Source organism: Tachysurus vachellii, chromosome 26, assembly GCF_030014155.1.
Source record: "Tachysurus vachellii isolate PV-2020 chromosome 26, HZAU_Pvac_v1, whole genome shotgun sequence".
NCBI lineage: Eukaryota > Metazoa > Chordata > Actinopteri > Siluriformes > Bagridae > Tachysurus > Tachysurus vachellii.
Genome location: NC_083485.1, coordinates 262,501 through 272,500, shown reverse-complemented (window position 1 = coordinate 272,500; position 10,000 = coordinate 262,501). Strand labels below are relative to the sequence as shown.

The window sequence follows — 10,000 nt, the reverse complement described above, 5'->3', positions numbered from 1 at the left end:
ATAATATAATATAATACAATATAATATGTAATATAATATATAATATATAATAATAAAATATAATAATATATACTATAATACATAATATAATATAATATAACATAATAAAATATAATAAAATATAATATAATATATATATATATATATATATATATATATATACATATATATATATATAAACACAGTGTCACAGCCCGAGCTGTTCAGGTAAACAAACATACTCAGGTATTATATATTATTATATACTGAGTTCTAATAAAACAGTAAACAGTAAACAGTAAACAGTAAACAGGACACTTAACAGATTTAAATGCACCGTAGTTATGACCCAGAGCTCAGGTGCAGTGTTTATTAGTCAGTGTGAGTGAATAAGAGAAGCTTCATGCTGTTATAATGTTAATATTGAGTCAGCAAAGCTTCAGCAAGTTCACTTCTGTAGTCTGTAAACACTTCAGTTTAAAGTCACATCATTTCTCGTGTTTACTGTAAAGTGGGCGGGGCTAATCTCTGGTAATGACTGTGCAATTGACCAATCATAATCTGGGTCGTCCTACTTTTAGAGATGCTGAATTATGTTAAGTTCTTATGTTAGGTTCAGGACAAACACCTCCCTTCTCTTTAAAGGTCAACACCAAAGATTTGTCCAGTTTTAACTTGTGTGTGTCTGTGTGTGTGTCTGTGTGTGTGTGTCTGTGTGTGTGTGTCTGTGTGTGTGTGTCTGTGTGTGTGTCTGTGTGTGTGTGTCTGTGTGTGTGTGTCTGTGTGTGTGTCTGTGTGTGTGTGTCTGTGTGTGTGTGTGTGTGTGTCTGTGTGTGTGTCTGTGTGTGTGTGTGTGTCTGTCTGTCTGTCTGTGTGTGTATGTGTGTCTGTATGTGTGTGTGTCTGTGTATGTGTGTCTGTATGTCTGTGTGTGTGTCTGTATGTCTGTGTGTGTGTCTGTATGTCTGTGGGTGTCTGTGTCTGTGTGTGTGTGTCTGTATGTATGTCTGTGTGTGTCTGTATGTATGTCTGTGTCTGTATGTCTGTGTGTGTGTGTGTGTGTGTGTGTGTGTTAGCCCTAATGAGGAGCTGGATGAGATCTCCACGGTGGATCTGAAGTTCCTGTTGTTACCTGCACTGCTGGCTGCATTGGTGATGAAGCAGGTGGGTGTGGCTCAGCGTTTGGAGCGTGTGCAGACGGCTCGTGTTCACTTCCTGAACTTCCTTAGGCTCTGTAAAGATTACAACATCAGCTCGTTCCACATGCCTCGAGATGTTCAGGCCACAGAGGAGATGTCCTCAGGTGCAGAGAATGACACACCAAGCCCCACCCACCAAGTCCAAACTGACCTCATCACCATGGCAACACAGAGACAGGCCAAAATCGAGAGGTGAGTCAGGCTGAAGTTAGCACGTGTGCACGTTTGTGTGTGTACGTGTGTGTATATATATCTATATATACTTGTTTGTGTCAGGTATAAGCAGCAGAAGCAGATGGAGCAGAAGCTGGCTGAACTCAGAGTTCTGGTGGATGGAGGTTCGGTGGATGACGAGGTGATGAGGGAGTTTTACCTGTTACAGGTGCGCAGGTGGATTACTCTCGCTCTGGAGGAAATCGAGTCCATTGACCAGGAAGTCCAGATCCTCAAGAGGATGCCTGCTCTCAATGAGGTCCTGTAGCTCTGATAACACTGTGACTGTTCATAAATGAAAGTAACAGCTGATCACTGATGATAAGAGACGAACAGAGAGAGAAAAAAACAGCTCACTTCCTTTAGCAGACATTTTACTTTGCCTTGTTTCTGCAGCTGAACTTTTCCTGCAGTGTTTCAGATTTATCTTCTGAATTTGTCTTCTAACATTTTGTCTTTTAAATGTTTTTTAAATTACAATTGTGACTATTTAAATGTTTGTAAAGTTTAAAAATCAGTGTGGAAAATGATACAGAAAACCTTGTGTTTAGGACCCAGTGTTTAGGACCCTGCGTTTAGGACCCTGCGTTTAGGACCCAGTGTTTAGGACCCAGTGTTTAGGACCCAGTGTTTAGGACCCAGTGTTTAGGACCCTGCGTTTAGGACCCAGTGTTTAGGACCCAGTGTTTAGGACCCAGTGTTTAGGACCCAGTGTTTAGGACACATCCATTAGAAGCTTATTAAAGTCTGCTTTCTGTTTCAGACTTCAGTTCAGAAACCAAGACGAGCACCAATGAAGCCCTTCATCCTCACTAAAGACGCAATGCAGGCCAAGTATGTGTGTATGCACGTGTGTGTATCTGTGTGTGTACACGTGTGTGTATGTGTGCATGTTTGTGTGTATGTATGCACTTTTGGACGTGTATGCGTGTGTACGTGTTTGTGTGTATGCACGTGTGTGTGTGTGCATTTATGTGTGTGCGTCTGTGTGTGTGTGTGTGTGTGTCTGTGTGTGTATGCACGTGTGTGTGTGTGCGTTTGTGTGTGTATGCACGTGTGCCTTTGTGTGTGTATGCACGTGTGTGTGTGCGTTTGTGTGTGTATGCACGTGTGTGTGTGCATTTGTGTGTGTATGCACGTGTTTAAACACTGATTCAGTTGCGTTATCAAAACCTGGCTGCTGAGCCGCTGCTGTGTGCTCTGTGTTGAGTGCTCTGTGTTGAGTGCTCTGTGTTGAGTGCTCTGTGTTGAGTGCTCTGTGTTGAGTGCTGAGTGCTGAGTGCTCTGTGCTGAGTGCTCTGTGCTGAGTGCTCTGTGCTGAGTGCTCTGTGTTGAGTGCTCTGTGCTGAGTGCTCTGTGTTGAGTGCTCTGTGTTGAGTGCTGAGTGCTCTGTGCTGAGTGCTCTGTGCTGAGTGCTGAGTGCTCTGTGCTGAGTGCTCTGTGCTGAGTGCTCTGTGCTGAGTGCTCTGTGCTGAGTGCTCTGTGCTGAGTGCTCTGTGCTGAGTGCTGAGTGCTCTGTGCTGAGTGCTGAGTGCTCTGTGCTGAGTGCTGAGTGCTCTGTGTTGAGTGCTGAGTGCTCTGTGCTGAGTGCTGAGTGCTCTGTGTTGAGTGCTCTGTGCTGAGTGCTGAGTGCTCTGTGCTGAGTGTTCTGTGCTGAGTGCTCTGTGTTGAGTGCTCTGTGTTGAGTGCTCTGTGCTGAGTGTTGAGTGCTGAGTGCTCTGTGTTGAGTGCTGAGTGCTCTGTGCTGAGTGTTGAGTGCTCTGTGTTGAGTGCTCTGTGTTGAGTGCTCTGTGTTGAGTGCTCTGTGTTGAGTGCTCTGTGTTGAGTGTCAGTTACTGATCTCACAGCAGGTTTACAACAGAAGTGTGATGATGCTGCAGTGAATCAGACGAGTCAGAGTTTATCTGATCTGCAGTCTGTTGTTTCAGATTTAACACTTTACTCCTGATGTTTATAGAAATCAGGTTTATAGTCATGAACTTACAAGGTTGTGTGTGTGTGTGTGTGTGTGTGTGTGTGTGTGTGTGTGTGTGTGTGTGTGTGTGTGTGTGTGTGTGTTTCAGGGTATTTGGTGCAGGATATCCCAGTCTTCCCACCATGACAGTAGACGACTGGTATGAACAGCACAGAATGAGAGGATGTTTACCTGACCAAGGCATCCCTCAGAGGACAGGTATACACACACACACACACACACACACACACACACACACACACACACACAGTGGTTAAACCCTCTTTAGAGACTACACCTAGACATAAAACAACCCTTCAGTGAGACGTCATGTTATCATTGAGAGATAATCAGTTACTGAAGGGTGTTTGTTTGTGTAGTGGATGTGGACGCAGAGGACCGAGAGAAAGAGGAAAAGGAGAGGAAGGAGGAAGAGGATGATGAAGAAGCTTTACAGAAGGCGAGAGACTGGGACAACTGGAAAGACACACACCGTCGAGGATACGGCAACCGCCAGAATATGGGCTAGAAGCGTACACACACACACAGTGGAGACAGTCTCCAAGTGACTTACACACATTCACCTGACTCTGAAATAAACGTTTTCAGTTGATTTGTGTGTGTGTGTGTGTGTGTGTGTGTGTGTGTGTGTGTGTGTGTGTACTGGGTTACTCAGAAATTAAACTCAAATGGAATAAGTACTTCGGATAAACACATTTACTGAGAAATGTCTGAAGAACTGGACACCTTCAAACTCATTAAACTTAAAAAACTGCTCGGCTTTGTGCTCCAGATGAATATGCTAATGAGAGTCCCGCCCCATAATGCTAATGAGAGTCCCGCCCCATAATGCTAATGAGAGCCCCGCCCCATAATGCTAATGAGAGCCCCGCCCCATAATGCTAATGAGAGTCCCGCCCCATAATGCTAATGAGAGTCCCGCCCCATAATGCTAATGAGAGCCCCGCCCCATAATGCTAATGAGAGTCCCGCCCCATAATGCTAATGAGAGTCCCGCCCCATAATGCTAATGAGAGCCCCGCCCCATAATGCTAATGAGAGTCCCGCCCCATAATGCTAATGAGAGCCCCGCCCCATAATGCTAATGAGAGTCCCGCCCCATAATGCTAATGAGAGCCCCGCCCCATAATGCTAATGAGAGCCCCGCCCCATAATGCTAATGAGAGCCCCGCCCCATATGGAGTGAATAAATACATTGATCTGGTTTAAAGCTCCCTGAAGCTGCTGTGCTGCATCATGACTGTCTCTGCGCTCTACAGACTCCACCTCAGAACTCCAACACTGTGCTGTAATGACTGTGGGACACAAAATCTGCTCCTTTCATTTAGTTTTTATTCAGTGTGAAGAAATGAGCACAGACAAGACAGGATTATATAAAAGTCAACAATCAACAGAACCTCAAGTTTGCCATGAAACATTTCTGATAATTGTTATTATTAAAATATATGAAACAGACAGAATAATAAATTTAAACAGGTCAGAAACACCAGAGTGAGGTGTGTGTGAGACGAGAGGGCGGTCAGTACAGGCGGCCGATCTGAGCTCGAGGGAACACACTACAATATGCTGGAGCACTGAAGGGCGGGGCAGGGGGCGGAGCCATCGTCTAAAACGTTTATAAATATAAAATATAATGCATAAATATAATGTACAAAGACAAGCATCAATATCATAACAGTTTTAACACTCACAGGTACTAATGTGTGTTAGACACAGACAGACAGACAGAGTAACAGACAGAGTAACAGAGTGACAGACAGACAGAGTGACAGACAGACAGAGTAACAGACAGACAGTAACAGACAGACAGAGACAGACAGACAGAGTAACAGACAGACAGAGTAACAGACAGAGTAACAGACAGACAGTAACAGACAGAGACAGACAGACAGAGTAACAGAGTGACAGACAGACAGAGTAACAGACAGAGTAACAGACAGACAGAGTAACAGACAGACAGAGTAACAGACAGAGTAACAGACAGATTAACAGAGTGACAGACAGACAGAGTGACAGACAGACAGAGTAACAGACAGAGTTACAGACCTGCGCCTCATAAGATTGAGGTGAATGTGGCTGGTTGTACAGTTGAGCAGACACATTTTGCTCCTCATACGGATTCCTCGCACTAGAATACAGATTATTGGGCACTTGAGCCTGATCCCTGCCCCTTGTGTAGCTACAACACACACACACACACACACACACACACACACACACACACACACACACACACACACACACATGCCCCACTCATTCACTGTACAACTGTAAGTGTGTGTGTTGTGTGTGTGAGAAGGAGAGAGAGACGTGTGTTGTACCTATACTGTTGTCGAGGAGCTCCCACTGGTGGTTCACCAATGTGTGTTTTATCTGAAACACTGCGTGCGCGCACACACAAACACACAAACACACACATGAACACACACACACACACACATGAACACATACACAAACACCTTAATGGATTTTAAAAATGAAAAATACCTGCAAAAATTTGTAAAATCATCCCGAAAATAATACAGCAAGGCCACCTCCTCCAACACACACACACACACACACACACACACACACAGCAGTCACCTGTATGGACGAGGAAATAACATGGGAACGCCCATCTGTACTGGCATGAGGCCATGACCAGGAGGAGGATGAGGGGTCCGGGTGCTCAGAGGAGACTTAAACAGAAGAGAGAGAATCATAAAGACCAGGTCTCTCACACACACACACACACACACACACACACACACACACATCGTGGTGTGTATCTGTGTATATTATTTCCCTGATGATCAGCACTGTGTTTATTGAGGAAATGAAAATGTTTATGATCATAAACAGTGTAAAATATGGTTCAGTTCTACATCCATCCAAAACTCTACACTGATAACAAATAAGCAGTTTAATGTAGAACAGATCCACAGTGTTCTGTCACCATCACACACAACACCTAGAGTCAGCAGGGGGATCAGTTCAAATCCACCGAGAGGATCCTAGAACCAGTGGGATTTAAATGATCAGATGAACTTCAGCAAATCTCACAAACAAAGTCTGAATCTTGGTCAAAGCTGTTTATAAGCCAAGAGCTGAAGTCTTCTGTGTGTGAGATCCTGCAGCTCCATGGGATGCGGCTCAGCTTTCAGACAGGAGTCTGAGCGGAAAAACACAGTCTGGGTAATGAACCCATGACCTGCTGGAATAAACTGTAAGAGACCATGACACCTGTATGGAACTGGTTGAGATTGCAGATGGATTAGTGTTGTTTTGACTCTGGTCTTTTACAGACTACTCTCGTGTATAAAGTTTCAAAAATCCATCATTTCCTCCTGGAAACTACATAAATCTGAGTTTAGTATTTGTCCAAAGTGGGACTGAAGAGAGGAAGATGATACCAGAGTAGAACAATCCCAAAACATCTCTTCTCTGGTTTAGGATGTTAAGCTACATCTCTTATCTGACCTCCACCTGTGTTCCTCAGAGGTGAGATGTTTAGTGTTCTGGTTAGAGCACTGAATCTGGACCATCTCCTCCTCCATGAAACACTTCACCTGCTTTCCCTGTGAGACTAAATTCCAATAAGCACCACCTCCTAGAGTGGATTCGTGTGTGTGTGTGTGTGTGTGTGTGTGTGTAGTGTCACAGACTCTGGTGTGTTTGAGAGCCCTGGTGAGGTGGAGAGGGAGTTTAGTGTGTATGTGATTTAATAATAAACAACTCACCTCCAAGTCAGATGCAAAAATAACTCGGGGGGACAAAACATGTCCTGGAATATTGGTGAGTTCATTCCCTGCTCTGGAACGAACACACACACACACACACACACACACACACACACACACACACAAGAATGATATGCAGTGTTAATCTGATTGTCCCTGTTATCCATTTCCACAACGGTTGTGTGTGTGTCTGGGGGTCGGGGGGATGGGGGGGGGGGGTGTCCCTGACCTGTGGCTCTTGCTGGATTTCCCAAATCTGTGTGCGAGGTGAACAGAGACTCCGATCACAAACGCCAGCACAACTCCAGGAAGCGTCGCTACAAGGGCAAAGGACAACGTCGTCCATTTCTGAGAGCAGCTCTTCCCCAGATAAAACTCATCAATATAATTTTTACACCTAAACACAACAACAAATAAAGGACATTTTATTAGTGTCATCTGATCAATAATCAATCCCTCACTTCATCAACACACACACTGACTGGTGACGGGTTACAGACTGTTTACCTGCAGTAAGGAGTTTGTGTCTTACAGTAGCACTGACTGACAGCTAAATTACAGGTCCAGGGTTCTGGGCAAGGATTAAAGTCTTCTATCTGTTTACAGATTTCTATAGAAACACACACACACACACACACACACACACACACACACACACACCAATCTAACATTTACATATTCTGTTTCTCTTATCTACTCTTATTGTTAATATTCACAAAGTAAAGACAGAAGAATTAAGTGATTATGATGCTGATTAAGTTGTTTAACAAATCTGTACACACACACACACACACACACACACACACACACTTACCGTTCCTGTCCCCCTGTCCAACTGCACTACAGAAGAATGCAGCAATAAAACACACACACACAAAAACAAGCATCTCGAACAAACGCATACACTCACTGTGGGGGTTAATACACACTCAGAGTCCTTTGAGTAATACTCTGGCATTTATGACTCACACACACACACACACACACACACACACACACACACACACACACACACACACACACACACACACACACACACACACACACCTGACCAATAAGAAAACAATGAGGCCAATAAGGAAAGAAATTTTCCTGCCCTTTGTTATTTAAACACTTGTCTAGAAGTGAATAGTAAATCAGTTGTGTGTAAACTCAGTGACATTAGAAAATTCATCTGAGGTCAAAGAGCCATTAGAACACAAGCTTGTGGTGACGACCCCGGGGCGGTGACTTACACGACACCGGGGCGTTGACTTACACGACACCGGGGCGTTGACTTACACGACACCGGGGCGGTGACTTACACGACACCTGGGCGTTGACTTACACGACACCGGGGCGTTGACTTACACGACACCGGGGCGGTGACTTACACGACACCGGGGCGGTGACTTACACGACACGGCGGCGGTGACTTACACGACATTGGGGTGGTGACTTACACGACACGGCGGTGGTGACTTACACGACACGGCGGCGGTGACGGACACGACATTGGGGCGGTGACTTACACGACACGGCGGCGGTGACGGACACGACATTGGGGCGGTGACTTACACGTCATCGGGGCGGTGACTTACACGACATCGGGGCGGTGACTTACACGACACGGAGGCGGTGACTTACACGACATCGGGGCGGTGACTTACACGTCATCGGGGCGGTGACTTACACGACACGGCGGCGGTGACTTACACGACATCGGGACGGTGACTTACACGACACGGCGGCGGTGACTTACACGACATCGGGGCGGTGACTTACACGACACGGCGGCGGTGACTTACACATCGGGGCGGTGACTTACACGACACGGCGGCGGTGACGGACACGACATTGGGGCGGTGACTTACACGACACGGCGGCGGTGACTTACACGACATCGGGGCGGTGACTTACACGGCACGGCGGCGGTGACTTACACGACACCGGGGCGTTGACTTACACGACACCGGGGCGGTGACTTACACGACACCGGGGCGGTGACTTACACGACATCGGGGCGGTGACTTACACGACACGGCGGCGGTGACGGACACGACATTGGGGCGGTGACTTACACGACACGGCGGCGGTGACTTACACGACATTGGGGCGGTGACTTACACGACACGGCGGCGGTGACGGACATGACATTGGGGCGGTGACTTACACGACATCGGGGCGGTGACTTACACGACATCGGGGCGGTGACTTACACGACATCGGGGCGGTGACTTACACGACATCGGGGCGGTGACGGACATGACATTGGGGCGGTGACTTACACGACATCGGGGCGGTGACTTACACGACATCGGGGCGGTGACTTACACGACATCGGGGCGGTGACTTACACGACATCGGGGCGGTGACTTACACGACATCGGGGCGGTGACTTACACGACATCGGGGCGGTGACTTACACGACACGGCGGCGGTGACTTACACGACATCGGGGCGGTGACTTACACGACATCGGGGCGGTGACTTACACGACATCGGGGCGGTGACTTACACGACACCGGGGCGGTGACTTACACGACACCGGGGCGTTGACTTACACGACACCGGGGCGGTGACTTACACGACACCGGGGCGGTGACTTACACGACACCGGGGCGGTGACTTACACGACACGGCGGCGGTGACTTACACGACATTGGGGTGGTGACTTACACGACACGGCGGTGGTGACTTACACGACACGGCGGCGGTGACGGACACGACATTGGGGCGGTGACGGACACGACATTGGGGCGGTGACTTACACGACACGGCGGCGGTGACGGACACGACATTGGGGCGGTGACTTACACGACATCGGGGCGGTGACTTACACGACACGGAGGCGGTGACTTACACGACATCGGGGCGGTGACTTACACGTCATCGGGGCGGTGACTTACACGACACGGCGGCGGTGACTTACACGA

The 10,000-nt window shown here is 47.2% G+C and overlaps 2 protein-coding genes across 3 annotated transcripts in view; one reads left to right on the top strand and one right to left on the bottom strand.

The window, feature by feature from the left end:
• igbp1 (immunoglobulin (CD79A) binding protein 1) overlaps positions 1-3,958 on the top strand; it is a 4,977-nt gene extending 1,019 nt beyond the window's left edge. The window contains exons 2-6 of the mRNA XM_060863562.1: positions 1,056-1,370; positions 1,455-1,650; positions 2,155-2,225; positions 3,455-3,564; positions 3,726-3,958. Coding sequence (XP_060719545.1) covers positions 1,056-1,370; positions 1,455-1,650; positions 2,155-2,225; positions 3,455-3,564; positions 3,726-3,874 — 841 coding nt within the window. The 3' untranslated portion in view covers positions 3,875-3,958. The remainder of the gene's footprint in view (positions 1-1,055; positions 1,371-1,454; positions 1,651-2,154; positions 2,226-3,454; positions 3,565-3,725) is intronic.
• A 718-nt stretch (positions 3,959-4,676) lies between these two features.
• On the bottom strand, positions 4,677-8,048 carry zgc:158432 (uncharacterized protein LOC555281 homolog). Of its 2 annotated transcripts, none has more exons than XM_060862977.1 (8): positions 7,900-8,048; positions 7,593-7,695; positions 7,315-7,482; positions 7,086-7,158; positions 5,950-6,044; positions 5,688-5,747; positions 5,413-5,545; positions 4,677-4,972 (listed from the first exon to the last, which is right to left on the bottom strand). In XM_060862977.1, exons 1-8 carry the CDS (start codon positions 7,985-7,987, stop codon positions 4,886-4,888), a joined length of 807 nt encoding a protein of 268 aa, XP_060718960.1. In that variant the 5' UTR covers positions 7,988-8,048; the 3' UTR covers positions 4,677-4,885. The 2 variants fall into 2 exon arrangements, with proteins under 2 accessions (XP_060718960.1, XP_060718961.1); XM_060862978.1 differs by having other exon boundaries at positions 5,413-5,494.
• Positions 8,049-10,000: the final 1,952 nt, after the last annotated feature.